This window comes from Corvus kubaryi, unplaced genomic scaffold, assembly GCF_017639235.1.
Source record: "Corvus kubaryi isolate FWS band 111438036 unplaced genomic scaffold, C.kubaryi_AGA036_p1.0 136, whole genome shotgun sequence".
NCBI lineage: Eukaryota > Metazoa > Chordata > Aves > Passeriformes > Corvidae > Corvus > Corvus kubaryi.
Window position 1 is genome coordinate 9,006,012 of NW_024580670.1, and position 25,447 is coordinate 9,031,458.

At 66.7% G+C, this 25,447-nt stretch overlaps 7 protein-coding genes across 17 annotated transcripts; 2 read left to right on the forward strand and 5 right to left on the reverse strand.

Moving 5' to 3' along the window:
- Nucleotides 1-81: 81 nt before the first annotated feature.
- PRRT3 (proline rich transmembrane protein 3) lies at nucleotides 82-4,383 on the forward strand. 2 transcript variants are annotated; one of them, XM_042016007.1, is made up of 4 exons: nucleotides 82-288; nucleotides 727-1,847; nucleotides 1,933-2,073; nucleotides 2,496-4,383. In XM_042016007.1, exons 2-4 carry the CDS (start codon nucleotides 746-748, stop codon nucleotides 4,232-4,234), a joined length of 2,982 nt encoding a protein of 993 aa, XP_041871941.1. In that variant the 5' UTR covers nucleotides 82-288; nucleotides 727-745; the 3' UTR covers nucleotides 4,235-4,383. The 2 variants fall into 2 exon arrangements, with proteins under 2 accessions (XP_041871941.1, XP_041871930.1); XM_042015996.1 differs by lacking the exon at nucleotides 82-288 and having other exon boundaries at nucleotides 348-1,847.
- An 81-nt stretch (nucleotides 4,384-4,464) lies between these two features.
- Nucleotides 4,465-7,653, reverse strand: CRELD1 (cysteine rich with EGF like domains 1). 2 transcript variants are annotated; one of them, XM_042016031.1, is made up of 10 exons: nucleotides 7,464-7,653; nucleotides 6,914-6,996; nucleotides 6,727-6,837; nucleotides 6,562-6,653; nucleotides 6,282-6,458; nucleotides 6,097-6,192; nucleotides 5,925-6,008; nucleotides 5,717-5,812; nucleotides 5,492-5,635; nucleotides 4,465-4,994 (listed from the first exon to the last, which is right to left on the reverse strand). In XM_042016031.1, exons 1-10 carry the CDS (start codon nucleotides 7,644-7,646, stop codon nucleotides 4,990-4,992), a joined length of 1,071 nt encoding a protein of 356 aa, XP_041871965.1. In that variant the 5' UTR covers nucleotides 7,647-7,653; the 3' UTR covers nucleotides 4,465-4,989. The 2 variants fall into 2 exon arrangements, with proteins under 2 accessions (XP_041871965.1, XP_041871955.1); XM_042016021.1 differs by having other exon boundaries at nucleotides 4,465-5,381.
- Nucleotides 7,654-8,326: 673 nt separating this feature from the next.
- IL17RC (interleukin 17 receptor C) lies at nucleotides 8,327-13,565 on the reverse strand. Its single transcript, XM_042053861.1, is given in 20 exon segments — nucleotides 8,327-8,957; nucleotides 9,422-9,460; nucleotides 9,536-9,631; nucleotides 9,764-9,821; nucleotides 9,894-9,962; nucleotides 10,070-10,182; nucleotides 10,291-10,336; nucleotides 10,420-10,470; nucleotides 10,560-10,744; nucleotides 10,843-10,897; nucleotides 11,036-11,098; nucleotides 11,291-11,430; nucleotides 11,589-11,633; nucleotides 11,700-11,811; nucleotides 11,994-12,367; nucleotides 12,452-12,473; nucleotides 12,547-12,849; nucleotides 12,851-12,913; nucleotides 12,915-13,098; nucleotides 13,510-13,565. Coding segments are annotated over 20 exon segments (2,682 nt in total). The 3' UTR covers nucleotides 8,327-8,349.
- Nucleotides 13,217-17,712, reverse strand: IL17RE (interleukin 17 receptor E). Of its 5 annotated transcripts, XM_042016077.1 has the most exons (16): nucleotides 17,374-17,712; nucleotides 17,278-17,293; nucleotides 16,647-16,802; nucleotides 16,443-16,549; nucleotides 16,243-16,366; nucleotides 16,032-16,171; nucleotides 15,883-15,951; nucleotides 15,717-15,783; nucleotides 15,448-15,635; nucleotides 15,247-15,294; nucleotides 15,098-15,143; nucleotides 14,832-14,980; nucleotides 14,692-14,760; nucleotides 14,564-14,615; nucleotides 14,387-14,488; nucleotides 13,217-14,199 (listed from the first exon to the last, which is right to left on the reverse strand). In XM_042016077.1, the coding sequence occupies exons 1-16, from the start codon at nucleotides 17,710-17,712 to the stop codon at nucleotides 13,592-13,594; spliced, it is 2,280 nt and encodes a 759-aa protein (XP_041872011.1). In that variant the 3' UTR covers nucleotides 13,217-13,591. The 5 variants fall into 5 exon arrangements, with proteins under 5 accessions (XP_041872011.1, XP_041872002.1, XP_041871987.1 ...); XM_042016068.1 differs by having other exon boundaries at nucleotides 14,387-14,615; XM_042016053.1 differs by having other exon boundaries at nucleotides 16,647-17,712.
- Nucleotides 17,605-18,781, reverse strand: JAGN1 (jagunal homolog 1). The gene is made up of 3 exons (XM_042016259.1): nucleotides 18,673-18,781; nucleotides 18,395-18,492; nucleotides 17,605-18,315 (listed from the first exon to the last, which is right to left on the reverse strand). Exons 2-3 carry the CDS (start codon nucleotides 18,481-18,483, stop codon nucleotides 17,853-17,855), a joined length of 552 nt encoding a protein of 183 aa, XP_041872193.1. The 5' UTR covers nucleotides 18,484-18,492; nucleotides 18,673-18,781; the 3' UTR covers nucleotides 17,605-17,852.
- Nucleotides 18,768-20,678, forward strand: RPUSD3 (RNA pseudouridine synthase D3). Of its 2 annotated transcripts, none has more exons than XM_042016235.1 (9): nucleotides 18,768-18,959; nucleotides 19,217-19,284; nucleotides 19,361-19,405; nucleotides 19,490-19,586; nucleotides 19,676-19,783; nucleotides 19,852-19,936; nucleotides 20,006-20,132; nucleotides 20,206-20,342; nucleotides 20,424-20,678. In XM_042016235.1, the coding sequence occupies exons 1-9, from the start codon at nucleotides 18,775-18,777 to the stop codon at nucleotides 20,592-20,594; spliced, it is 1,023 nt and encodes a 340-aa protein (XP_041872169.1). In that variant the 5' UTR covers nucleotides 18,768-18,774; the 3' UTR covers nucleotides 20,595-20,678. The 2 variants fall into 2 exon arrangements, with proteins under 2 accessions (XP_041872169.1, XP_041872179.1); XM_042016245.1 differs by having other exon boundaries at nucleotides 18,768-18,893.
- A 299-nt stretch (nucleotides 20,679-20,977) lies between these two features.
- LOC121658792 (tubulin monoglycylase TTLL3-like) lies at nucleotides 20,978-25,369 on the reverse strand. Of its 4 annotated transcripts, XM_042016111.1 has the most exons (10): nucleotides 24,688-25,369; nucleotides 24,501-24,604; nucleotides 24,054-24,377; nucleotides 23,789-23,917; nucleotides 23,607-23,721; nucleotides 23,402-23,509; nucleotides 22,980-23,148; nucleotides 22,756-22,904; nucleotides 22,434-22,680; nucleotides 20,978-22,355 (listed from the first exon to the last, which is right to left on the reverse strand). In XM_042016111.1, exons 1-10 carry the CDS (start codon nucleotides 24,914-24,916, stop codon nucleotides 21,260-21,262), a joined length of 2,670 nt encoding a protein of 889 aa, XP_041872045.1. In that variant the 5' UTR covers nucleotides 24,917-25,369; the 3' UTR covers nucleotides 20,978-21,259. The 4 variants fall into 4 exon arrangements, with proteins under 4 accessions (XP_041872045.1, XP_041872037.1, XP_041872028.1 ...); XM_042016103.1 differs by having other exon boundaries at nucleotides 22,434-22,904; XM_042016094.1 differs by having other exon boundaries at nucleotides 24,054-24,604.
- Between the last annotated feature and the right edge of the window lie 78 nt (nucleotides 25,370-25,447).

Below are 25,447 nucleotides of genomic sequence, written 5' to 3' on the forward strand. Positions count from 1 at the left end.
GACGGCACCGCGGCCCGCGCACCGAGCGGCGGAGCCGGCCCGGCGCGCTGCGGGCGGGGTCGGCGTGATGCGGCGGCCGCACCGTTCCCGCTCTGGTCCCGCACTGGCCGCGGCCCGACTCCGCAGCGCAGCCCCGCCGGTAACCCGCACCGAACGGCGGGGCCGCCGCCGCAGCACCCTGGCGGTCCCGGCCCCGTTCCCGGCCCGGCGGGTCTGAGCCGTGCGTGCGGCGGCAGCGCGGGGCACCGGGCCGGGCATCCCGCCGGGATGCGGCCGGGACGCACCAAGGTGAACGGTGGGCGGCGGAGAGGGGCCGCCGGCGGCGGGGACATCGGGAGAGGACACTGGGGATGGAGAACCGGGGAGGGGACACCGGGAGGGACACCAGGATTGAGCACCGGGGAGGGGACACTGGGGATCGAGCACTAGGAAAGGGACACCGTGAATGCTGGGGGTCGGGACCATTAAAGCACCAAGGACCACCCACACCGGAGACACCGGGATGGGGAGCATCAGGGAGCACTGAGAAGGGAAGACTGGGAATGGGGCCACGGGGATGGGGACAGCTGGGAACAGAGCCCAGGGCTGCCCGGGAAGGGACAGCCAAGCCACTGTCTCTGTCACTGGGCAGTGGGTGGCCAAGGGCACAGCAGCCTCACGGCCAGTTGCGCGAGTTGCCTGGGCAGCTGCCGTGGATCCTGGCTCACCAGACCCCCATCCCCACAGGGACGACTCCGTACTCACCATGGCTGCTGCACAGCTCGTCACCTGGGGGATGCTCCTGGCCACCGGGGTCCCTGCCAAGGCCCAGGGGGTGCTGCCAGCAGGGCTGTCCTTAGGTGGCGACCCCTTGCACAGCCCTGCCTGGGGACAGCAGTGGCCAGGCCCATCCCCCACCTGGGAGGCATCGGGGGAGCCGAGCGGTGCTGGGGCCCCAAGCAGTGAGCGCTGGGGGATCAACAACCCCGTGCACTGGTCCCCACCGCTGCAGGTGGGGGATGGCACCAGGGCACCCCTGGAGATGGAAACCACTATGACAGGCGCTGATACCAAGGTCTGGAGGGATGGCAGCACAGTCCTGGCTGTGACAGAGGAGCCACTTGTTGCCTGGCAAGGACAGGAGGCTGCAGGCCAGGACAGCTCCCTGCCCCACGGCTCTGCACTGGGGACACCGGGCCCTGAGGTGCCCACGGACAGTGGGGCAGACTCTCCAGGGCCACCCTGGGCAGGGCAGGACCTGTCCCTGTCCAGGCAGAGTGTCTCCAAGACAGTCGGCACCCCCAGCCCTCAGCCAACCATGTCCACCATTGCCCTGAACCCCATGCTGGTGGCGGGGATGAGAACAGCAGATGCTCACACAGAGGGATACACAGCGGCAGAGGGACACACGGGGGCCCCGGGCCTCTCTCAGGATGAGCAACTCACTTCAGCCAGCAGCCAGTCGGTCCCACTGGGCACAGACGCTGTCTCCGATCCCACAGGCACGGGGCCAGCATCGGGTCCCCATGCCAGCCCTGGCTCTGCGCAGCCGGTGGGCAGCTGGGGAGACACGGGAGGGCCCCCCAGCCCCTCCCCGGCTCTGCCCGGCTCTGGCCCACGGCTGCGCCACACAGCCCCGTCCTGGCGGCTGGCTGAGCCCTGGACTCGAGTGCTCCCGTCCCACCAGCGCAGCACCCGGAGGGCCCCACTCAGCCACGCCACCACCAGCCCTGGGGATGCAGCCCCTCTCATGGACCCTGGGACGACGGGGCAGCGGGGACCCCAGCCCACCCCAGAGTCTGTCCTCAGCACCGGCCCTGCGCCACCCCCCGCCTCCAGCACGGCCACCCCCGGCACCCCGAGCAGAGGTAGGAGCCAGAGCAGTGCGGGGGGACCCCTTGGCGGGGCCAAGCCCCCGCAAGTGTCAGCGCCCTGCTCTGCTCTCTCTCGCAGGGCTGCTGCCCGAGGAGGACGTCGGCTCCCCACAGCAGGTCCGGGGCGCCGTGGGCCCTGTGAGCGTCCCAAATGCCACCAAGACGACCCCACAGCCAACGGCACATCCCACCACGGGGACGCTCGAGACAAGGCACCCAGGTGATACAGGGCTGCGTCCAAGTGCATCCGTTCTGCAGATGCTGTGGAAGCCGATCCCTGGGGCGTCGGGGCTGGTGGGGGGATGGCAGCTATCTTGGGCTGCCCAGCCGGGACACAGTGACACCTTCAATCAGGATTGCACCTGACAACGGCCTTAATCTACTCCTGCCCGCAGGGATTAGCGCTAAATGCTCGGTGGGTGGGGGCTTCCCCAAGGGGGTGGGGGACGTGACCGGGGATGTGCCACCCCCTGCACTGCGCGTCCTGACAGAGAACCCCGGGAGGCACCGGTGGGCATAGCCCCTGCCAGCACAGGGCATCCCCCGCTGTAGTGTTGGGGTGCCACAGCTGATGCATCCCAGTGTGGGGTACAGGTGTGGGCCCCCACTCCCCCCGACCGTTCCCGTCCTTCCTACCTGCAGACACGCCAGGGACGCAGACCCCAGCCTCCAGCACTGCGACCCCCTCGGCCACGTGGCGACGGGCAGGGATGACGCCTCAGCCAGCCCCCCGAGATCCATCATCGCCGCAGCCACAGCCCAGCCGTGCCCCCCCGGCGGCGGGGGCCAACGCGACCGGGCTGCGCTGGGCCGAGCTGCAGCACCAGCTGGGCTTCTCCTGGGAGGCCCATGTCTATGGAGTGGCTGCCGTCTTCCTGCTGCTGGCGCTGGGCTGCCTGGCGGGGTTGGCTGGGACAGCCATCCTGCGGCCCCCACACCTGCGCCACGTTTTAGGGGCTCACGGACTGCTGCTGGCCGCCTGTCTGCTGCGGGCCACCTTCCTGCTGCTGGATCCCTATGGGGCACTGGGCCGCCTGCCCGCCCCGGCCCTGCTGATGCTCAGCACAGCCCCTTTCCCCCTGCTGCTCGCCGCTTATGCCCTCCTGCTCCAGCGGCTGCAGCGCCTGGCCCAGCTTCAGCTGCTGCCAGCCCGGCTGCAGGGGCTGCCAGCGCTGGGGGCTGTTGCTGCCCTGCAGACTACAGTGATGGGGGCCGCCGACCTGCTGCCGCCGCGCCTGGGCCTCACCGCCGCGCTGGGGCTGCAGGCGCTGGGCTGCGTGGCGGGGGCTCTGCTGCTGCTGGGGGGGCTCTGGGGATGCTGGCGGGTGCTGCGGGCGCCCTGCGAGGGGCCGGGGCCGCAGCCGGGGGCGCGGGCGCTTCTGGCGGCAGCGGTGGCGGGGCTGCCGGTCTGCGGGCTGCACCTCTACAGCGCTGTGTGGCTGCGAGGGGTCCTGGGCCCCCCCGGGCGCTTCTCCCGGCCCAGCTGGGCGGCACAGCTCTGGCTGCGGATCGGCGAGCTGGGCACGGCCCTGGCGCTGCTGGCGGCCGCCGCCGAGCCCGTGTGCGGCCGGTGCCGCCGCCGGAGCCCCGCCGGCCACTCCTGCTGGGCCAAGGCACTGCGGTACTTCTTCGCCGGCCGCAAAGCTGAAGCGCCCGAATACCCCAACAACTGCTACGACTGGGCCGGTGGCAGCACCGGTGGCACCGGTGTGGAGCGGACACCTGCCAATGACATCTCCAAGAGCCTCATCCGCAACCCGGCGGAGCAGCTGCCCCTGCGGGCTCTGAAGGACAGCAACGAGGCCTGGGCAGCTGGCACCGGGATGCCGGGGCTCAGCCCCAAGTGCCCCAACATGTTGGCCGCCCGCTCCTGCGCCGCCTTTGAGCAGGGCTCATCCCCTTCGCTGGGGGAGCTGATCTTCCGCCCGCCGTCCCCCATCGACCTGCGCCGCAGCATCGATCAGGCGCTCTGCCGCCGCCACCTCCTGCACGACGGCCTCTTCGGCCGGCCCCGCCGCGGCTCCGGCTCCTCACTGCACGGCTCCCCCGCCCCTGACAAGACCCCCCGCTTGGGGCGCATGGTGCGGTGCAGCTCGCTCACGGAGCTGCCCGGCCCCTGCCAGCCCCCCGGCACCGTCACTGTCACCGTCACCGCCTCAGCCAGCTCGCTGGAGAGCAGCTCACTGAAGATCAGCTGGAACCCCTGGCGCCATGGGCTGTCCTCGCCCGACAGCCTGCCCCTGGACGAGGCGCCCAGCCGGGCCCCGCTCCTGGTGCCCGCTGGAGCCCCCGGCTGGGAGCGCGAGGCTCCCCGCGCCTTCCCAGCCCTTGGCAAGGCGGTGGACTCCCGCAGCCTCTCCAGCGACACCATTGAGCTCTGAGCCCACGACAGGCAGAGACTGGGGGCGCAGGAGGACAATGAGCCCAGTGTGAGGGTGCGGGGGGTCTGATCCTGTGCCCCTGTAGGGCCGGGCAGGGGCCGGTTCCATTTGTGCCAAACGAGAGAAATAAAGAGTTTATGCTGGGAGGAGACGGTCCTGTTGGCATGTGAAAGCGGTGGTGGGCAGCAGCACCCCCAATCCCTGCCAGTTCCCACCCTGAGCAGCCGAGCTGGGTGTGCAGAACTTTATTTCCTGAGATATGGACACACAGACAGATGGGCACACCCCGACGAACAAACCACGGACAAATGCAACAGCCACACTCATGCATCCAGCAGGGCCCCCTCACCAGCACAGCACCCTGCCAGTGGCAAGGGGCCCCTGGCCCCCCAGCCTGGGAGGGGAGATGGGCTCTGCCCAGGGAGGTGGGGAAGAGGGGTGGGATGGGGGGGGCAGCTCTCCCAGCCCCACAGCTCAGGGCATGGGGGGACCCAGCCCCCCACTCCCCCACAGGGAATGGCCTCATGGGAGGGGAGTCCTATAGGGCCAGAAGCCCCAGGCTGGGTGCAGATAGCAGGATCACCCCCTCACCTGCCCCACCACCCCCTCACCTGTCACGATGCCAGGCCTCTCCTCCAGAGCACGAGGAGCTGGGGGCAGCATGCTGTGCCCCCCACATGATGCTGCACTGCCTGGCATCACCTCTCCAGCCAGAGGGGGCTGTGTGGGAGCCCCCAGGATCAGGTACTCCTGGTTCATTCTGCAGGGACAGGGAAAACGAGACCCTATGCTAAGGGGGGGCTGGGGGGCGCATGCAAGGCACAGCATCGTGTGCAGGATGCGGCCTTGGCAGCCAGCCCTGCTTGGGGGAGGCCCTGCACCCCAAGCTGAGCCTGCCCCTCCGCTTGTGTCCAGCAGCTCCAGAGCTATCTGCCCTTCATGAAGCCATCGAGGACACGGTCACTGCGGTCAGAGAGCCAGTAGCCAGCCATAGCAGCCACAGCGCCAATGAAGATGGCTGTGAAGACCATGTCACCCTTGGCAGCCAGCGTGGCGAGGGCACAGATCATCACACCAAAGAACATCTGCTGCAGCACCACCACCTCATCATCAGTCACGTCATCAAAGAAGCCCTTTTCTGGGGCATCTGCATGGACAACACTCGTGGGAGGGCACAGCTGAGCAGCAAGAGCCCCCCACTGTGTCCCACTCTCCCTGCCGAATGCCCATGTTCCCCTACATTGCATTAGGCCATACCAGGGGGCTTGTCCTCAACGCACTGCCCATCTCGGCGGATGTGGCCTCGGGCACAGACACAGCGGTAGCTGCCCTCTGTGTTCTCACACACTTCCTGCACCCCTGTGCACACCGGCTCCTCGGCACTGGCACACTCATCCACGTCTGGGGGGAAGAAGAGCTCAGCCAGGGCTTGGGCAGTGAGGAGGGGACAGTATGGCCCCCCAGTCCACGGGAGGCACTCACCCAGGCACTTGGCTCCGTCCCGCCAGTAGCCCTTGTTGCATTTCTTGCAGCGAGCCGGCCCAGCACCCATGCAGCCGATGCAAGCCGTGGAGCAGTCTGCCTCAGGGAAAGGAGCCAGGGCTGCTGCTGGAGCTCCTTCCCAGCCCAGCCAGGGTTGGCCCAAGCAGGGAAGAGCCACCTGCACGAAAACCCCCCACCTCCCTCTGACCTCGGCACTCGTAGGAGCCCTCTGTGTTGACGCAGTACTGGTTGGCTCGGCAATGCGCCATCTCTGTGCCACACTCATCTATGTCTGCAGGAGAGATGGGGATGGCCCCACTGAGCCTTGGCTCCGGGGACGCAGCCCTCACAGCCCCGAGCTCTCCCCGGCCTTCACTCACCAATGCAGCGGTGCTCGTGCAGCACCCAGCCCCTCTTGCAGCGAAGGCAGCTGGAGTCCTCAGGCCCCGTGCAGCGCCCGCATGCCTGGTAGCACTCTGCGGGCAGGAAGGGCAGGTGTGGACACAGGCAGGGGGGAGCCGTCTGTACCCAGGGCCTGGGCAGCACCGGGAGAACCCTCACCTACCAGCACACACGAGGTGGCTCTTGTTCCGCGAGGCCTCGTAGTAGCCGTCACCACACTCGGCACAGAAGGGGCCGCCGTAGCCCGGGCTGCAGACGCAGAGGCCGGTGCCGTGGCGTGTGCCGTCACCATCGCATCGCCCGTTGCCACTGCAGGGCTGCCGGGGCCCACCGGCACAGGCTGCACAGGGAGAGACCAGCCGGCTGGCAGCCGGGGCGGGGGGCAGCAGCCAGGGAAGCCCCTCCAGCCCTGCCAGCACCCCGCTCATCCCACAGTTACTCACACCGGCAGTCTGGGCCATAGGTGCCGGGCGGGCAGCAAAGCATCAGCCTGTCCACACACAGCCATTGGAAAAAGTCAGGGTGCTGCTGCCGCCTGGGGAAGGGGAGATACAGCACTCAGTCCTCTGCCATCCCCTGTGCCCCCATGTCCCTGTTCCAAGACTCACTCATGGAACCACCACTGCTCCACATGCTCCTCACTCCGCTCCAGCAGTTGGTGGCAGGCGAAGTCTGAGGGGGCACAGACACCCTCCAGCACCTCCAGCAGACGGGTCTCACTGCAGGAGCACGAGCCAGTGTGAGACGTCTTCTAGGGCAGCTGGGCTCCCCCAGCCCCTCGTTGGGGTCACTTACCTGTGCTGGTACTTGGACAGCTTCTCTTCCTCCCAGGCTGTGTTACCCCCACCAAAGCCCTCATGCTCTGTCCTCTCCAGGCCCTGGGTGCATGGCAGAGTGGCAGTGCAGGCATGGGACCCCCCCAACAGCACCTCTACCCGTAGGCTCCCACCAGACACGTCACTTCCAGCGACCTGCCACCCTCTCCCCTCCCCAGACCCCAGTCACTGTGTCCCTGGAAATGCTGTAGGAGTGCCTCCACTTCACCACTGTCCCCCCCAAGCCACCTCTCTACCGGGCTCTGTCACCACCCTTACCCACCCGGCCTGTGATGCTTCTGGGTCCCCCACCCACATCACCCCACCCAGGACCCCCTTAGGCCCTGCTCACTGTCACCTCCAGGCCGTGTCCCCCTTGTCTCCCACCCGTGGGTCCCCCCGGTCACTGTCCCCTCGCCCCCAGCTCCCCCCCAGCAGCGCCTGTGTCACCCCACACCCCTCGGTGCCATTCCCCCCCGTGTGCCCCCTCGCCGTGGCCCCCATCATTCCTGTGCTCCCCCGCCCCGCACCCTGCTGAAGCTGTCGGCGAGGCCGCGGCAGGCTCGGCACGGCTCGGCCCCGTCGCGGTGGGGTTCGGGGTCGGCGTGAACCGCCAGCAGGACTCCCCCGAGAAGAGCGGCCCCCAGGAGGGCCCCCCCCAGCCCGGGCCCCCTGCGCCGGGGCGCCCGCGGCAGCAGCGGCAGCGGCCCCATCGTCCGCCCGCCCCGCCCGCACCACGTGGGCCGCGCCCGCTGACTCAGCGCCCGCCGCCCCCGCCAATGGCCGCTCGCGGCCGCCGCCAGCCCTCCTCTCCCAGCCAATCCGCGCCGCCCGCTGGGCCCGCCCACCCGCGCCTTAAAGGGGCCGCGGCCAAGGGCCCCCGGCGGAGGTTGCGCGGATGGGCCGCGGCCGGTGACTCCGTACGGAGGGGGGCCGGCTGCCGGGAGCACACCGGCCCAGTGCCCGCCTGGCCTGGGCGGGGCCCGCAAACATTCCCCCCAATCCCCAGCCAAACCAGGCCGGTTGACCTCCCCTCCCATCCAGTCAAACTGGTCCAGTTCCCTCTCACTGTACCCAAATCTGCCCAGTTCCCCCTCATCTCACCCTAAACCGGTCCAATTTCTTCTCACACTTTCCCCCAAACGATCTCAGTTGCCAATCATCCCCCGTGAGCTAGTCCAGTTCCCCACCACCACCCCGAATTCGTCCAGTTCCCCATTCACCCTCCAACCAACCAAACCCCCTTCCTCTTCACGCCCCAAACAGCCCAGCCCCCTTCCTGTCCCCATCCCCCTATACCTCCCCCACACCCCTCTCCACGTCATCCGAGTCCACCCCATTACCTCTTCCCAGCCCATCCCAGTCCCTGCTGGACTCAGAGCTGGACTCACACTCAGCAAAAGCAATGTCACCCCTTTATTCCCCCACTGCCCGCTGCAGAGCCTCGGCCATCGCTGCCACGTATGGCTCCGGCCACCGGCCCCGCCGCCGAGCTGGGCCTGCCAGTGCCTGCAAGAACCCCTCCATCCCGCTGGGCAGCGCAAAGGCAGGGGCTGCCCGCAGCGCTGGGGGCACCGCCGGCACCAAGGCCTCCAGCCGAGCCACCACATAGCGCCCGTGGGCCACCGCCAGCCCTGGCATGGCACAAGACAGAGCCGCCGCAAACACCTCGCAGGGTGCCACGGTGGGGACATCATCGGGGCCAGGATTGTGCCGGGGCCCAAGGCTGCTTTCAGCAGCCCCGGACTCTGGCACAACCTTGGCCCCAGTGTCCCACTGGTGTGCAGCAGCCACGGCCGCCGGAGAGAGGAGGAGGATGATGGTGTCGCTGTCACGCAGTGCCCGGTGGTGCTGGGCATGCAGCCAGGGCAGTGGCCCCAAAGTCGCTACCCCGCTGCCACCCCCCGGTGCTGCCACCACTGTGAGCCCCAGTGAGTGCAGAGCTGCCATCAAGGCACACGCTGCCCGCTCCGCCACCGGCTCTGCTGCGTGCACCAGCAGTGCCCGCCGGCCTTGCAGCGGACCTGAGGGGGGGGATCATCAGTGTCTGCATCCCCCTAGGCACCCTGCACCCATCCTATGGCGGGAGGCACGCCGGGAAGCACCCACGATGGGGGAGACCATCCCCTGCCTCTGTCGCCCAAGCTCTGCAGCACCCCCTGTACCCAAGCTAAAGAACTGCCACAATGGGAAGCAGTTGAGACCACCACTGATGTGGGATCCTTCCCCTTGTCAGTCCCCCAATCCCCTTGCCGAACCCTTTACCCATCCTAAGGGACAGACATGGTGGGAGGCAGATTGCAGCCTGCCTCCCACCCCCCAGAGGGTTCTCACCCTCTTCTGTTTCCCTAGACCCCTACCTACCCCGTTGGGCAGGCAAACATGAAGTAGTCCTGGTGGGGGACCACCTCGCTCTGCCCGCTGACCCCTCTGGGAGAGGCATAGACTGCCCACTCCCACCGAAGTCCCAGGCTCAGCCCACACTCACCCTTAGAGCCATAGCCAGCCCTCAGGGATTTCAGCCATCCTGCGGAGAGGAGAGGCAGTGAGGTCCCAGGAGGGGTCCCAGGCCAGGCACAGCCCGCCGAAGTGCACCACTCACCTTTCATGTCCTCCTTCTTCATCAAGAGCAGCAGTAGGAGACAGGCAGCCCCCAGTAGCACCCCCATCCACACCAGTGCCCAGTGGGTACGCAGGTCTGCAGGGCAGGATCTGCATCCACCGAGGGTCCCTGGCACCCAGCAAGGGTCTCCAGTGGCTCCACAGGAGGATCCCCTCCCTCAGCCCTCCATTATCCCTCCTCTCTCCCACTGTGGCTGTCGACACTCACACTTGTGCAGGGGACAGGCCCAGAGTGCAACACCAGTGCTGTTCTCAGGGTGCCACAGCTGTGGGGGACACAAGGACGTGTCAGACACTGTCCAGTCCCTATCCACTGCCCGCTGGCTGCTCACACTGACCTGCTGGCACTGCCCCACTGCCACGTCCTGCTGCAGATCCTGCTCCAGCAGCCCAGGGTGCCCTGCTCCCTGCAACAACACGCAGGTCAGACAGCGGTGCCACCACTGCCAGACACAGGGGTCCCTGTGCCACCAGTGCCACTGATGCCAGGACATGGGGGTCCCTTCCCCTTTACCGTGCTGGTGAAGCTGGCAAGGGGTGTGCAGGCACCCCGCTCCACAGCACACAGTGAGGCATTCCCCCTGTGTTCCAGCAGCAGGAGGTCATCGGGGCGGCCGGGCAGCGCTCCTGGGAATGTGCCAGGGGGCTGGGGAGGTGGCGAGGGGAGGCCAAGGAGGGCTCCCTGCCAGCTGGACCCACAGGCTGCCCCTGCCCTCCCACCCCAGCAGTACTCACGGTCCTGCAGGCACTGGGTCAGCCGGACCTGCCCACCGCTCCACACCTGCCCCAGAGAGTGGATTAACAGTGCCTGGGGGTGATGTGGGGCTGCCCGTGGGACAGCTGTGGGGCAGAGTGGTGTCCTACCTGCACGCAGAGGTTGGGGTGTGGCCGCAGCCCTCCAAACTCCTGGGGTCCCTGTGAGTGGAAGGGATGCTCCGTAACTGTCACCACCATCCTTCACAAAGCTCGCAGTGCCCCACAGAGCCCCACTGAGCCCCACTCACCTGCCCCCTGGCAGGCTGCTGCAGGCCAGGAAGGGGTTGGCAGGGCCCAGAGGGCACCGGCTGCCAGCAGGGCACCAGCTCAGCCAGGAGGTCACAGGGGGCTGAGAGGGAGCAGGTGAGCACCTGCCCCTCAATGTGCAGGACCAGCTGGCTCTGTGCCCACAGTCGCTCCCAGGCCTCAGCATCTGCAGAGGCACCAGGAGTGGGGTGTCACCCCATGTGGTGTCCCCTTAGGTCCCCCTGTGTCCCAGCCCCCTACAGCCCAGTCTCAGAGTGAAGGTACCATGAGAAAAGGGGCACATGGTGGCCCGCAGGGGGTCCTGGGTTTCCGGCCAGACCTGGGAGTGAGGAGAGAGACAAGAAAAGTATCCATGCTGTGGCTGGCCCCCTTGGGACATCAGAGGGAGATATATAGAGCTTGGAGTCCCTCTTTAGTGGCATCCTGCCACCCCTGCGGTGCCCAGTTGGATGCCCACCTGCAGGCAGAGGCAGGGCAGCACCTCATCGGCGGGCAGGACATAGCTCATGGGACTGCTCTGCTACCAGCAACCAGACGTGGGTCACCCCGTGGCAAATCGCCACCAGCAGGGTCACCCAGGGGGATCCGCTCCCAGGGGACCCTCTCCCAGCACACCGCCTATAACACAGACACAGCTTCTCGGGAAGGAGGAGGGGGGCAGCAACCAGAAAACAGACAGGGTGGGGGTTCAGGGAACAGGGTCCATACTCACCGCGGTCACTGCACGCCCTGGCCCACTGGTGCCGTGGCTATTGTTGTGGTAGAGCCGGAGCGTGTAGCTGTGCCCCGCTGCAGCCCCCTGCACCTCCACAACCACCTCCTTCTGCCCCGGGGAGACCCACAGCCTGGGCACTGTATCAGAGGCAGTTCAGGCCACCCAGCTGCTGACACTGCCTGCCCAGCACCACGGCACAAGGCACGGCACGCCCAGGGTCACTCTCACCCCAGGTATCCACTGCCCAGCTCTCCCCGGGGGATGCAAACTAAGGCGGGGTGACACCAGCACCTACCTTGACACTGGGGGACAGCAGCCTGTGCTGCGGGCCACGAACAGTCTGTGGGGACAGGGAATCAGTGGGCAGGGGGGCTGGGGCCACTGCAGGGGATCTGCTGGGGCTCACCTGGCACCCGCTGCTGCTGGCTCAGCCTCTGCCGGCCCCGTGAGTTCGTGTATGCCGTGACGTGGAGTACAGAGCCCAGCGGTGCCTCGAAGCACCGGAAGATCACCCAACCCTGGGCAGGAAAACCACCACCCCACTGCGGTGAGGCACCGGCACCACCAGCACCCACCTCCCTGAGGCACGGGAACAGGACCACCGTGCCACAGGGATGCGCTGGTGCCAGTGCCCACATCCCTGGTGCCCAGGGACTGACGGTGCTGGGACACACATTCCCAGTGCCCTGCATCTACATACCACGGTTCGGCTACGCAGCGTAGGGCCCAAGGGTGCCCAGACCTCCACAGCCACACAGCGGGATGAGGCGTACGCGTGCCCAGAGAGCAGCAGCAGCCCAGTGATATTGGGCTGGGATGAGGTGGCTCCAGTCGCTGGTGGCCGCTGTCCCCCATCACCGCTATCCTCTGTCCCAGGGGTGCCTGGCAGCACGGAGCGGCGGGGCTCGGTGGCGGTGCTGGCGGCAGGTGGCAAGGCCAGGCGCACGCGTGCCTCCAGGCAGGGCACACAGGCCGTGGGCTTGGTGCAGCGCAGTGCCGGCTCCAGCCGCAGACGAGCCGGGGCCAGCCCGTGCCTGGGCCCCGGGGGCTCTGTCCCGCACAGCACATCGGTGTCTGGGGGGACAGAGAGGGCGGCATGGGGGTGGGGTGCCCATGTCCTGGGTGGGGCGGGGGCCATGGCATGGTGATGGCACTTACCCAAGAGGCGGCAGGTGAGGCCCTGGGGGAGGCAGGGGTGAGGCCGGTGGTGGTGCCAGGTGCCTGACGCCTGCGTGCTGGTGACACCAACTCACCTGGGAGCAGGCCAGGGTATCGCGGGGGTCCCCACGGCCACCCGTCGACCCCACCACCACCACCAGCAGAAGCTGCCCCAGTGCGTGCATGGTGGGGCCGGGGCCTTGGGGTGCCCCGGCCCCACGCCGGCTACTCCCCAACAGCCCCTCTCCTGGCTCCACGGGCCCCGCCGCCGCCGACGGCTCCCGCTTCCTGCTCTGATCCCGGACACCCGGGTCCTTGCGTGGCGTCAGCAACCGCCCTGGGGTGGGGCCTCCTGCTCCCGCACCGACCACGGAGGGCTCCGTGCCCCGCCACCCCTGGGAGGGCTTGGGGCCCCACAGGGACGAGTTGGCTCCATAGCACGGGCACGGTGCCAGGCTGGCCCCAGGCAGCCACAGCGGCTGTGGGACACGGTGTAGCAACCGTGCCGGTACAGGCTGTGCCCAGCCGGGTGCGTCCTCTTGCCCCTCCGTGCAGCAGAGGAGCACTGGGCAGCCCTCAACCCTCCAAGGCACCAACAAATCCCTCGTGGTACACCAGAGAGACAACAGGGCAGGGTAAAATGACACCTTTATTGCTCCCACCCCAGACCAAGTCCTGCTGGCAATGTCGAGGCAAAGAGCAGGGCCAGGCTGTGCCCAGCACCAGCCCTCTAGCCACCTGTGCCTGGGCAGGGCAGGGAGCCTCCCCATCTCTCAGCTTCTTCCTGCACCACCCCAACGGCTCGCTTGGCTGTGGCGTCCAAAGGGGCTTCTACGGGCTCTCCTCTAGAGCAGGTCCCTGTATGGGAATAAAGCTGCCCCTTTTCCGGACAGCATCTCCACTCCTGGCCACAGATGACCAGCTGGATGCTTGGTCCAGCCCCTGCAGCACACTCCATGACTGAGGCCAGTCCTGCTTGGACCCCCGCGGCCCTTCCCGGGGCACCCTTGGGTACCCCTCCTGCCGCCGCAGTGGGCACACGCTCACCTGAGCCTTGCCTCTTCCTGGCAGAGCCCCTGCCCTCACCGGGGGCTGCGCCCAGCCCTGCAGCCATGCCCAGCTCAGGCCCAGCCCGGGTACTCAGGTGCCAGCAGCTGCCCCGGGGGGCCGGTGCAGGGGGCTGCCCTCCCCAGCCCCCACCTCCAGCAGCCGATGCAGGAGCCCCCCCGCCCTGCCCCGCCGGCAGCGGCGAGGGGCTGGGGGGCTGCCCCGCAGGGCACCCAGCAGACCGGGCAGCTGTCGGGGCAGGCGGTAGGTGGGCAGGGGCCGGAGGGGTCGGGGGACATCGCGGGGGCTGCAGAGCCGGCTGAAGTATGCCAGGACCCACCCGCCGCCGCCACCCACCGCCCCCAGCTCCCCATGCAGGCAGGCCATGGCTGCCCCAAAGATGTCATGGGCATCCCCGGGCATCCTGTCGGCCATCCCGACCTGCCACCGATGAAAGAGCCGGGCACTGCCCCGGCTCCAGAGAAGGAGGACAGTGCCACGCTGGCGGCCCACGCGTCCCCGCTGGGCGTAGAGCCAGGGCAGGGCGCCCGCCTGTCCCAAGCCACCCGCTTCCCACAGGTCCAGGCGCACGTCGCAGCCCAGCCCTGCGCGCAGCCGCTCGGCCAGGGCACACACCAGCCCCAGGTGCTCCTCTGAGTCTGGTGAGTACAGCAGCAGCACGGGGCGCCCGCCAGGGACACCTACAGGATGGAGGGGACAGCAGTGACAGCTCAGCTCCGTGTCCTACTGGCATCGCCTGGGGACATCCTGGCATTCAACAGCATCCACCATCCACCACCCTGGGGCCCGTGCAGCCCAGGAACTGGCACCTCCTGGCACTCCAGCCCCTCTTGCCATCCCTCCTGCAGCCCCCCAGGTGCTCCTCACCATCATCTGGCCTCCAGGCACCACGGCAGTTGAGGAGCAGCACAGTCATCACTAGTCCCAGTGCCAGCACCAGCCCCAGCAGCCCAAAGTGCCTGTGGGAGACTGGGAGAGGGGCAGTAAATGGGGTGTCTGCCCATTTCCACTGCCCCCTGAGTCCTCTCCAGGACCCCCTCTCACCGTCGGGACAGAGCAGCTGCTTCCGAGCAAAATGCACGTCTGAGCGCCATACCTGGGGAGGGGCTGGGTAAGAGCGGGACCGTGTTGGGTCCCCCATAGCACAGACACCAGCTCAGGGGTCACCTTACCAGCACGCAGCTGCCCAGGACCTGCACCGGCAGCAGCAGCGCCAGCTCCCCTGGAGCAGAGCCCTCTGGCTGCAAAGCACAAGGGCAGGGTCAGTGCGGGTGTGTCCCCACCATGTCCCTCCCAGCCCCGCACCACTCACCTGTGTGACGGTGTAGAGTGGGGCCTCGGGTTCACACTGCCCACCCCGGCGCTGGCACAGGGCTGCGCTGAAGGCTGCAGGGATGCGGGAGGTGAGGCGCAGGCGCAGCTGGAGCCCCAAGACACTCACTGAGACATTCCAGGCAGTCTCTGCAGCCACCAGAGAGAGAGAGGAGGTTGCAGGATGCCCAATAGGATGAGTGGTGCAAGGGACCCCAGGGCAGGACTGTGCTTAGCCCAGGGCTGCCTTCTGCCCCTAGGGCTCACCTGGCTGGTGGGGACACTCCACGTGGCTGCTGTTCTTGTAGGAGAACTGAGGGGAGGTGGGATCAACAAAGGGCAGGGTGAGCTGCCCTCACTGACCACAGTCCCCCAGCCCCTTCTGAGGTGGTGCTCACCCACCCACAGGAGCTTACTCGGAAGCAGAGCTGGGGGTGCACATCCACCTTGTCCAGTATGTACACCTGGAACAAATGGAGTGTGTCACTCTGACCCACATAGCCCACAGGCACCCCAGTGCCCACCCATTGCCCTAGAGAGACCCTGAGATCCAGTGGATGCCCCATCCGGTGGCAGGGTCCCACATCCTGTGACACCTCAAGATCGGGAGCCCTCACCTGCTCATCCTCACTGGCTGTAGAATTGGGGATGTCGTGACAGGGTGCAGCCTCATCTGCTGCCTCCCTCCAGCAGAGGGTGGCCCGTGGGCTCAGGGGGCAGCTGGCACTCAGCACCATCACCATCTGGTCCTTGCTGCTGGTGCTGTAGTCATGGAAGCGCACCGAGGACCACAGCTCAGGACCATCTGTGGGGCGCCGCATCAGTGGGGTGGGGAGACACCGAGAAACAGCCCTGGAACTCGGCTCCCTTCCCCCCAGGCACTCACAGGCATCTGGCCGGTCATGGAAGGGGCAGTGTTTGCTCCGTGGGCTGTCGTGGTGGGAGTAGGAGGCCTGGGGCAGCAGAGCAGGATGGTCAGGGCAGGATATGCCCCCACCCCTCCTGTGAGGGCAGACAATGAGGCTCTGGTGGCTTCAGGGTGGGCAACCCACCTCAATGCATAGGCAGGGCACCAGGAACTCATACGGCAGTGAGATGTGGTGGCCTCCTGGCACCAGCACCTGCAACACGGAGGGAGCATCAGCTGGCAGGGAGTGTGTCCCCCAGTCTGGGATGAGGCTGTCGGGGGCAGAGCCGTTACCTGCTGGTGGAAGGGCCGGGGCAGCTCCTCACACTCCAGGGCCAGCTGGTGGCACAGCCGCACCATGAGGGCAGGACCCTCGGGCACCCACACCTCAATGGCCCGCACCTCGGGGACCCACGCATGGGTAAAGACAGGCCCTACAGAGCAGGCAGGGGGTCAGCTGGCACCGGTGTCCCACCAGGACACCTCCCAAGCCCTTCAGTCTCACCGGGTGGCTCAGCGGTGACCAGATGGCGGCAGCTTAGGGCCAAGCCCCGGTCTGGGATGGTGCGGAGGGAGACAAGGACTTGCCGCCCGCTCTCTGCCGGGAAGCAATCGAACTGCACCTGCCACTGCGGGGAGCAGGGGGTCAGTGGGGGTATCCCAGGCCTTGGTGATCCCCGGCTCCACCGCCCACCCGAGACTCACCGCTGAGCTGCCCAGCGCCCGGCGTCGCTGCCAAACCTGCAGCCAGCCAGCCCGGTTGGAGCCCAGCTCCCGGAAGGTGAGCTGCAGTCCCCGGACACCGCCGAGCTCTGCGAGAAACCGGCGTGGGGTGCTGATACGGGTGAGGGGACGGGGTGTGTCCCCCGCCGCTGCGGGGATGCCCGGCCCCGCCACTCCCGCCCGTACCTGAGGTGGGGAGGGCCAGGCGCACCCGCAGGCAGGGCTGGCAGGGCTGCGCGGGCAGGCACAGCCGGGCACGGCTCAGCGACAGGGCGGGCGGCTCCAGCGGCGGCCCAGGGCGGGACGGGCGGCGGCAGCGGGGGCGGCTCAGCGTCCTGTCGGCTGCAGGGGGAGAGCAGAAGGGGGGCGGCCGTGCGCCGGGGGTCCCGCAGGCAGCAGGAGCCCTGGGGACTGGGAGTGCTTGGAAGGGAGAGAGCCCCGGGGAGTCCCGGGGAGGTGTACTCGGAAGGGAGGTGCCCCGGGGATTCAAAGTCCTGGCAAACCGAGAACCTCGATGATTCGGAGTCGTCGGAAGCGGGAATCCCTGGGGACCGCGAGTCCTCGGAAACGGGGAGCCCCGGGGATCCGGAGTCTTTGGAAGTGGGGAGCCCCGCGGGCCAGGAAGTCTCGGGGATCGGGAGTCCTCGGAAGCGGGGAGCTCAGTGCCCCGGAAACCGGGAGAGCCCCCCCCCCACCCCGTCCTCCAGGACCCAGTAGCCGCGGACGGGGAAAGCCCCACCATCCCGCCGCACCCTGGAGCTGGTACCGCCGGGCAGGAGCAGCCCCGCGCTGATAGCCCTGCCCCGCCGCTACTCACCGGTGGCCCGGCACTCCTGCAAGCAAAGAGACGGGGGTGAGCGCGCCGCCGCCCACCTCCCATCTTCCCCCGCCACCTCCTTTCCCCGGCGCTCACGAAGTTGGCGGAGACCCGGAGGCGGGTCACGGCGGCCACGGTCCCGGTCGGTGGCAGCAGCAACAGCAGCGCGGCGACAGCGGCGAGCAGCAGCGGCCACCCCATGGCCGAGCGCCGCCGCTCCCCGCCCCGCCCCGGGCCGGCCCCGCCGCATTCCTCCACCGGCACGTGCGGCCCCGCCGCCCCCCCCACCCCGCTGCCAAGCGGCGCTTCCTGCGGCGCAGACGCGCGTGGGAGCGCGGACGGTGCTTTATTTCCATAGAGCAACACGCGGAGGAAGGGGCACGCACCCCAGGGACCCTCCACGGCCCCCGCCCTCGGGGGTCTCCCCCCTTGCATGCGAGCCCATGGCCGTGGTGTGGCTCAGACACCCACCCTGTGGTCCCCGAGGATTCCCCACCCACCGGAGCTGCGCCAGCGCCGCCCCACAGGACTGAACTGCAGAGCTTCAGCACCTCACGGAGCCCACCTATCCCCACTCATTTTTTCTTCTTCTCCTGCGTGCTAGTGAACCAGGAGTCCAGCAGCTTCTTACTGTAGTAGAGTTGCCAGCCATGCACCTGCGCAGCCACCACCACCACCAGGTACATGACAGAGACGGCCGAGAAGCCGAAGATGAAGCGGTAAGCTTTGCCGTGGCGGTACAGCTGCTGCGCCATGGGGAACATTTCCATGGCTCCGTAGATGAGGGGAGCCATGGAGAAGAGGCCGGTGCTGATCATGGAGAGTACCAGGTAGCTGATGTTGTTGCGGGGGAAGGACAGGAGGCCCAGGAGGGAGGGCAGAATGCTGAGCAGGTAGGGATACTCCCACTGGTAGGGCATGGCCACCTGGTCGTGGGGCAGCAGCTTGAGGTGCCCCACGACCATCTGGGCCAGAAGCAGCAGCCAGATGACCACATGCGTGTAGATCAGCTTCTTGATCTCCGACTTGAGGGTCACGCTGGGGAGAGAGTGTGGGGCCGTCAGGGCCTGCTGAGGTCGCGTGTCCCCTCCGGCGTCCCGGGGAAGGGGACACCTACCTCATCTGGTAGTGCGAGGCCACGCGCTCCCGGTGCTGGAAGTCGCTGCCATCGGTGCCGGCGGCGCGGGGACCCCCGCGGGAGGCCATGGTGCTGTCCTGGGGAGGCACAGTGTCAGGCGGGGCCGCCCTCCCTGCCCGCCCCCCCAGCGCAGCCCCGGCACCAGCCCAGCCCCGGCACCAGCCCCCCGCGCCTCCCTCCCCGTGACTGCCCGGCCCTCCGGGACATCCCTGCGGTGTCTCGTCCGCCCCCGCCCGCCGCTCCCCGCCGTGCCGCACCTGCGGGCGGGACCCTCTGCCCGCGCTTCCGCTGCTCTATGGCCGCGGCCGCCGGCTCCGGATGTCGGGGGGGTCGCTCGGCGCAGGCGCGGCGGTGCCGCCATGGCGGGGACCGGGAGCGCCGCCGCCGCCGCGCGAGGGCTGGCGCGCGTGGGAGCGGGAGCGCGCGCCGCGGGGTCCGCGGGGCCCGGAGCCGCGCGGGGGGGGAGCCCGTACATGGGGTGCGTGGGTACATGGGGTGCGTGGGTACATGGGGTGCACGCCCACGGGTGTGCTGGCGCCTGGAGGTGCGCACGCGCGGGTACAGAGGGGTTATGAGGTTGGGGTTATGGGGGGGTTTTGGGATTGGGGACACACCTATGGGGTTTCAGATGTGTGAGCGCAGAGGGGCTGGAGAAGCGTGAGGGTGCGGGGACACGCGTGGAAAGGAGGGCGGATAATGGTGGGTGAGGTTTATGGACACGCAGAGTGGGGTGCAGGGTACTGAGGGAAGTGGCTGAGGGAAGTCCCACCCGTGTCCCTCTGCCCACTCCATCCCCTGCAGGTGGAGGCGGCTGCTGGGCCCCAAGGAGACACTGAGGCTGTTGGAGGGCTCCGTGGTGCACCGGGAAGGTACCTGCGACAGGAGAGGATGGGGGCAGGGGAGACAGTGAGGGCGGTATATCCTGACCAAACTTCCCCTCACCAGGAGCCGTGCTGGCACTGAACAAGCCCCCAGGCCTCCCCGTCCTGGGTGAGTACGGGACAGGAATGGGGGGTCTGCGGGAGTACCTATGTGGGGGGCTCAGCGGGTGCTGACCCACCAACATCTTGTCAGGGCGCCCTGGGGACCTGAGCCTGGATGCACTGCTGCCAGCACTGAGACAACGCCTGGGCCTCGCTGCTGAGCTCCACGTAGTGAAGGCTCCTGCCAGGTATGGTAGGAGGTTCCAGGCTGGAGGTCCTGGGGTGGAGCAGGGGCTGCCTTTCCTCCTCCAAGGCTCAGAGCAGCTGTGTCCCACAGGGTGTATTCTGGCCTTGTCCTCCTGTCCAGCTGCTACCACACCACTAAGAAGCTCCAGCAGTTCTTCACCAATGCTCGCTTGAGAGGCCAGTACCCTGCCACATATCGGTGAGTCCTTGGGACCCTGCCATGCTGGCATGGGGGTCCTGTCCCCTTCTCACCACCTTACCATGCAGTGCCATCACCGTGGGAATCCCAGCGGAGGTGGAGGGTGAGATCCGCACTGGGCTGTGCTGGCAGCAGCATGGGGACAGAGCCATGGTAAGGGGGTGCCATAAGTCTGAGGGTACAGGGGGTACCCCAGGGAGTGCTGAGGGCTGTGTTCTGCAGGTGGTGCCAGTGCCGGCCCCAGGACGCCGCAGTCTGGCCAGGAAGGATGTGAAGAGCACCCTGACGCGCTACCAGGTGCTGGGCACTGTGGGGGGCTGTGCCCTCCTCCAGCTCCAGCCTAAGACAGGTGAGCTGTCCCCCACCACCCCAGCCATGCTTCCTGACCCCTGCAATCTCTCCTTCCCCCTGTTCCTTCCCAGCCTTCCCAGAACAGCTCCAGGTGCACCTGACACTGCTGCTGTGCCCGGCCCTGGGCGACCACAAGCACTCTTCCCGTGTGGGCAGGGTGCTGGGAGTGCCCTTTCTGACCCCTGAGACCACCCCGACCCACACACAGGTATGTGGTCAGTGTGGATGCTGGGTGGGGCATTCAGCACAGCCCTCAGCACTCCTGCTAAGCTGCCCACCCACATTGCAGGTGCTGGACGAGGAGTTGCTGTCCCGGCTGGGCCTTTCTCCACAGCAGCTCCATTACCTCCCACTCCACATCCACCTGCAGGAGCTGGTGTTGCCTGAGGGCCCCCTCTGTGCCCCCCCACCACCCCACTTCCTGCACACTCTGCGCTGCCTGGGGCTGCCTGAGCACTAGGAGCCCTAGTGCTGCAGGGGGACACCCACTCCACCCTTTTGCTCTCTGCCACCCCATTAAAATCCCCCCCGGCTGCCTGGGTAACTCAGCACTCAGTTCTTTTCTTGGCACAGAGGATACATTTTTCCTGGCTGTGCCTCTGGCATTACTGGGGGCATCAGCCCTGCCACCAGTGTTTGCCTGCCCTGGTTCCAGGTACTAGGATGCAGCAGCATCTTCACCCACCACAGCTTTGTCTGGCGGGGGCAACCACAGGCAGGAGCAAAGGCAGCTTTTCCTGCCTGCCCTCTGCCCTGGCAGCCCCAGTTCCCACCTGCAGCCTCATCCCAGGGGCAATCCTAGCCCTCTCCACAACTCTTACACACAGAAGGTTCGACCCCGGCTCCTTATCACAGAATTATTTTAAAACGTGCGTGGGGGAGGAGGTGGGTTCCACGACACAGCAGTGGGAGCTCTTTGGGATGAGAGGTAGCTGGGTACTGTGGTGTTGGCCCAGCAAGGACAGACAGGGTGTTGTCCTCTCCTGGGGGTGTCTCAGTGTCCCAGGTCTTCTGCATCCCGCTGGGAGCTGCTGTGTGCTTCTGCTTCAGGCACAGGCTCCTGGTGCTCTGCGCAGACAGAGGTTCTCTCAGGGGCTTGGCAGGAGGGAAGCAGCGGGCACAGCCCTAGCATGGCCAGTGGTTGCTGGGGGTTCCTCGGGGTGGTGGCACAGGCACCCAGTTCAGGGGACAGCCATTGATCCGGGGCTGTGCAGCCTGGGGCTGCCCAGGCAGGTGACTGAGCCATGGCAGCCGCTGGCTCCCAGCAGAGGAGGCCCAAGCCTTTGACGGTGCTGGGGGGTCAGAGCTGGCGAGAGGGCCGTGGCTCCATTGCTCCAGAGAAGGCAGCTTCCCTATTGGTGCTCTGGGCTGGGGCACCTGGGTGGTTCTGCCCCCTGGGGACACAGGTGGCTTGGAGGCACTGGGCACCTTGGTGGGAGATGGATGCTCAACTCTCCCGCGCACCTGCATGGTTCTGACCCTTGTTGACATGGGGAACTTGGGGGCACAAGGCAGAGTGGTGAGGAGCTGATGCTGTGCTCTCTTGGGTACATGGGTGGCTCTGGCCTGTGGGGACACCGGGTACTGGAGAGCATTGGCCGCAGCGGTAGGGGGCTTGTCCTGGGCTTGCTGCTGTGCTGGCTGGGGCTTCTTCAGGGAACAGCCTTTGACCATCAGCTTCACACGTGCTGACAGAGGCTTGGGCACAGCTGCCTGCAGGGAGACAGCAGGGAGTGGGGGCTCGGGGTGCCTGGGGGGTGTCTGCCCCCCATCCCCCCAGCCTACCTCCTTGTAGATGAGCTCAAATGCTCCAATGGAACAGGTGGGGTTGTTCTTGCGGTCGAGCACAAGGCGCAGTATGTCCCGCTGGACGTTGGCACAGAGCCGTCGGGTCACTGCTGAGGAGGGTCTCATGGTGGGGCAGGAGTTGATCTCCAGCAGCCAGGGCTGGCAGTCCTCCCCGACAAGAAAGTCAGCCCCATAGAGCTCGAAGCTGCCCTTGCGGAAGCCCACCTGGTCCTGGGCACTGCGCAGGGCATTCAGGATCGCCGCCTTCATGCCGGGCACCAGTACCTGGTGCCAAGCATCTGCTTGCCCCAGCTGTTCCAGGTATTCCTGGAACTGCTTGTTTGACCAGATTTTGTCAGGGGGCACACGGGGGTCCTGGTCTGGTGATGTCTTGTACCACTTCTGGACGGAGACGTTGCAGAGGTGCCTGGCACTGAGGCAGGGAGAATGGGGCTGGGTCAGGGGGTGCCAGGGTGCTGGGGTGTGGGGAGCTGGGGTGGGGAGCACTCACCGCTCCAGGTGACACAGGGAAAAGGGCCAGGAGCAGAAGCGCAGGTAGCAGTCTCGGTAGAACCAGACGGTCAGTGGCTTCCAGTCAGTCACAACAAACCATTGACGGATGTCGAATTTGGTGCCGAAGATGGTCAGCAGCCGCTCCACATACTTCTGCACCACCCACCTGCCCACCTGCACCGAGGGTGCTGTGAAGCCCCGTGCCAGCTGCAGTACCTCTTCCAGCCGCGTCGTGCAGACAATGCCTGGGGAACACATTGATGGTGGGACCCCTCCTAAGTGGGGAGCTTCTGTGTGCTCCCTGCTTCCCCCAGCCTTACCCCTGCCTTGGGATTCTGCACCAGGCTTGAGGATCCAGACGTTGAGCTTGCCCTCCATGCCAAGCTGGGGCAGCTGCTCTGCCAAGTGCCGCAGAAGGTTCTGGCACTGCTTCCGCTGCTGCCTGGTCAGCACCAGCCCTGCCCCCTCACTGTGGGGGGGATGAGGGCCTCAGCATCAGCCCTGCCATGGCGCCCCTCATCCCCCCATCCCACTAAGCACTCACTGTGCCACATGGTAGTATTCCTGCAGGAAGCGGTCCCAGTCAATGCATGTCCTGCAGGGGGACGGGGTGCCCCTGTCAATGTCGTGATGTCGTAGAACACCCAGGTGCTGCTTACAGACCTCCAAGGCCTCCTCCACCAGCTCAGTGTACAGGGGGAAGCCTGCCGGTGCTGTGGAATGCTTGGGGTGAGAGACATGACTCCCATGCCAGCCTTAGGGCCAGAGACTCCCTGTAGGATGGGTGGCTTTGGGTGCATGGGGATGGGGTGGGAAGCAGAGCACCCATAAGGTGGGCTGGTAGGAGGGAGTGGGGGATCCCAGGCCACAGCCATGAGCAGAGGCTGTGCCTCCAAGCTCAGCCATCAGATGTCCCTAACTCTGAAATCCCTGCCATCACCTCCAGGCCCAGCTCCATGTACACACCTGCCCTCTTGGCAGAGTTTGAGACCTGCTTAGTCCTCACTGGCCTGTCCCCAGCCTCCTCCAGGGCCAGTTTGAGCAGGCTGCGTGCTGCTGTCAAGCGGAAATCCTCTGCAAGAGGGAGGCATCATCCTCAGCCAGTCCTGCACAGGACATCGGAGGAGTGGGAGCATAAGAAGGGACAGGAGGGCAACAGCCTTCGGCTCACCAATGAAAGCTTCTTGCTCATCCGTGGTCCCCAGCCGGTAGCACCGGGGGAAGAAGGTGTTGGGGTCGGCTTGCTCAATCCACGGCAGGTTTTGTAGGCTGAGGCACAGCCCCTCCTGTTTAGAGGAGGTTGTCAGTCCCTACTAGACCCCATCCCCCTCCCCAGGGGCTCCAGCCTCCCACCTTGGTGGTGAAGGCATCCACTCGGGCATAGTGGTTCACCACGTGGTCCTGCTGCAGCAGCTCATGGTCAGTGGCCTCAAGGAAGTTGGTCCAGATGAAATTTGGCAACCGGTCCCGCACCAGGTAGGACTGGCAGAGGGAGGAAGGACACAGAGCCCCCATCCTATCCTCATCCCCTGTCCGAGGCTGTGCCCACGCCTGGGGGTCCCAGGGGGAAGGGTGCTGGGGGCAGTGGCAGAGCTCAGCCCCAGCCCTCTCAGCTAACCATGAGGTCATGGATGCCATTGGGGTCCTCATCACACTGCTCTTCCTCCTTCTCTTCCTCCTCCTCAGCAGGTGGCCATGCATAGTGCAGGGGGTCTGTGGTCCCCAGAAAAGGCTGTGCCCCACCACATGGGTTCAGCAGTGCCTCCCCCTGCCCACCACCACCATTACGTGGCCTCGTCTTCAGCCGCTGCTTGTTTTGGTCACCACGGTGCTGCTCCAGCTGTCTGCCCATGCTGGGGAGCTTCCTCTCCACCCAGCCCCGGGCTCGCAGCAGGTGGCGGATGATGGGGTAGGGGCCCTGCACCATGAAGATCTTCTTCTCCTGTACAGAGATCATGGGCTCAGCCTGTCCCAGTCCTGGTTCCTCTGGCTCAGCTCTCCTGAGCCAGAAATGCAATAAATGCAAGCATGCGGCATTTGAGGGGTGTGAAATCAGGTCCCTCACCTTAATGGCCATCTCCACATGCAGCTTGGCCTTCTTGAGCTGCTCAAGGTTAAGCGAGCGCTGGCAGCCAACCTGGCGGCTGGTGGTGGTGGCTGCAGAGTGCCCTGTGAGGACAGCCCTGTCTGAGCCCACTGTCCCCATGTCCCCAGTCCCACAGGGCAGGCAAGGAGAGGTAGAAAGCACTGACCTGCCTGCCTCTGCCTGCCTGAGCTCTGGGGCCTTGAAAGGGCAGCCTCCGACTTGCGGAGCCTTGTGCCAGTGTCCCAGCGGCACTGCACAGTCCCAGGGTGCCCCACTGTGCCCTTGTCCCCAGCCTGCTGGGCCGTGGGGTGCCTGGAGTGTACCCTGCTCAAGTGCTGTCCCTGGCTGGGGGGCTGTGTCCCTGCAGTGCTGCTCTCTGTGTCACATTGTCCCATGGTAGCCTGAGGGTGAGGGGAGCTGTGGGTGGCTCTTCCTCCTCTGTGCCAAGTGGGGTGTCCTATTCCCCTGTCCTGCTGGGGACTGAAGCAGGCATCCAGCACAGGACATGGCCTCTAAACCCCAGTACCATGGATGTCAGAATGCAGGATATGGCTCCCCCAACCCCAGCACTGCTGTGATGTCACAGCCCCAGCTCCAGCCACCACAATGGCTCCACTGCCCGGAAGGGGGCACAAACAGCCACCTATGCCCACAGCCTGCAATCCCCCACTCAAACCTTGCACCCTGCCTGAAATCCTTCTATGCCCCACACCCCAAGCCCCTTGCTGCCTCCAGGCCGGCTTCAAGTCCTTTCATACTCTCTTGACACCCCCCATGGCCCCTCACACACCCCCACTGTTTGCTCTTGCCACACCGTGCCCCTCCAGTTCCATGCTCTGCTCCCATGCCATGACCTGCCCCCAGGGCCACAGTGGGGGCCCGCGCGCCCGGCCCCCATTCCCCAGTGTGGCCAAGAGTGGCAGGAG

Bases quoted from the DNA above. Each gene is read 5' to 3' on its own strand.
- CRELD1 (XM_042016021.1), bottom strand. From the start codon at position 7,646: ATGGGGCCGCTGCCGCTGCTGCCGCGGGCGCCCCGGCGCAGGGGGCCC. The intron at 6,838-6,913 runs GTAAGTGACCCC...GTGCTCCTGCAG, and splicing joins CTGTCCAAGTACCAGCACAG to TGAGACCCGTCTGCTGGAGG. The intron at 6,009-6,096 runs GTGAGTGAAGGC...TCTCTCCTGCAG, and splicing joins GCACGAGCACCGCTGCATTG to ACATAGATGAGTGTGGCACA.
- IL17RE (XM_042016043.1), bottom strand. From the start codon at position 17,712: ATGCAAGGGGGGAGACCCCCGAGGGCGGGGGCCGTGGAGGGTCCCTGG. The intron at 15,636-15,716 runs GTGAGTGCCTGG...GGCGCCCCACAG, and splicing joins CCATGACCGGCCAGATGCCT to ATGGTCCTGAGCTGTGGTCC. The intron at 14,761-14,831 runs GTGAGTGGTGCG...TGTGCTTTGCAG, and splicing joins CACTCTACACCGTCACACAG to CCAGAGGGCTCTGCTCCAGG.
- PRRT3 (XM_042015996.1), top strand. From the start codon at position 557: ATGGGGACAGCTGGGAACAGAGCCCAGGGCTGCCCGGGAAGGGACAGC. The intron at 1,848-1,932 runs GTAGGAGCCAGA...TCTCTCTCGCAG, and splicing joins CCCCGGCACCCCGAGCAGAG to GGCTGCTGCCCGAGGAGGAC. The intron at 2,074-2,495 runs GTGATACAGGGC...TCCTACCTGCAG, and splicing joins GCTCGAGACAAGGCACCCAG to ACACGCCAGGGACGCAGACC.
- JAGN1 (XM_042016259.1), bottom strand. From the start codon at position 18,483: ATGGCCTCCCGCGGGGGTCCCCGCGCCGCCGGCACCGATGGCAGCGAC. The intron at 18,316-18,394 runs GTAGGTGTCCCC...CTCTCTCCCCAG, and splicing joins GCCTCGCACTACCAGATGAG to CGTGACCCTCAAGTCGGAGA.
- LOC121658792 (XM_042016085.1), bottom strand. From the start codon at position 24,916: ATGGGACAATGTGACACAGAGAGCAGCACTGCAGGGACACAGCCCCCC. The intron at 23,918-24,053 runs GTTAGCTGAGAG...TCCCTCTGCCAG, and splicing joins ATGGCATCCATGACCTCATG to TCCTACCTGGTGCGGGACCG. The intron at 22,905-22,979 runs GTGAGTGCTTAG...TCCCCCCCACAG, and splicing joins GAATACTACCATGTGGCACA to TGAGGGGGCAGGGCTGGTGC.
- RPUSD3 (XM_042016235.1), top strand. From the start codon at position 18,775: ATGGCGGGGACCGGGAGCGCCGCCGCCGCCGCGCGAGGGCTGGCGCGC. The intron at 19,406-19,489 runs GTGAGTACGGGA...ACATCTTGTCAG, and splicing joins CCCAGGCCTCCCCGTCCTGG to GGCGCCCTGGGGACCTGAGC. The intron at 19,937-20,005 runs GTAAGGGGGTGC...TGTGTTCTGCAG, and splicing joins AGCATGGGGACAGAGCCATG to GTGGTGCCAGTGCCGGCCCC.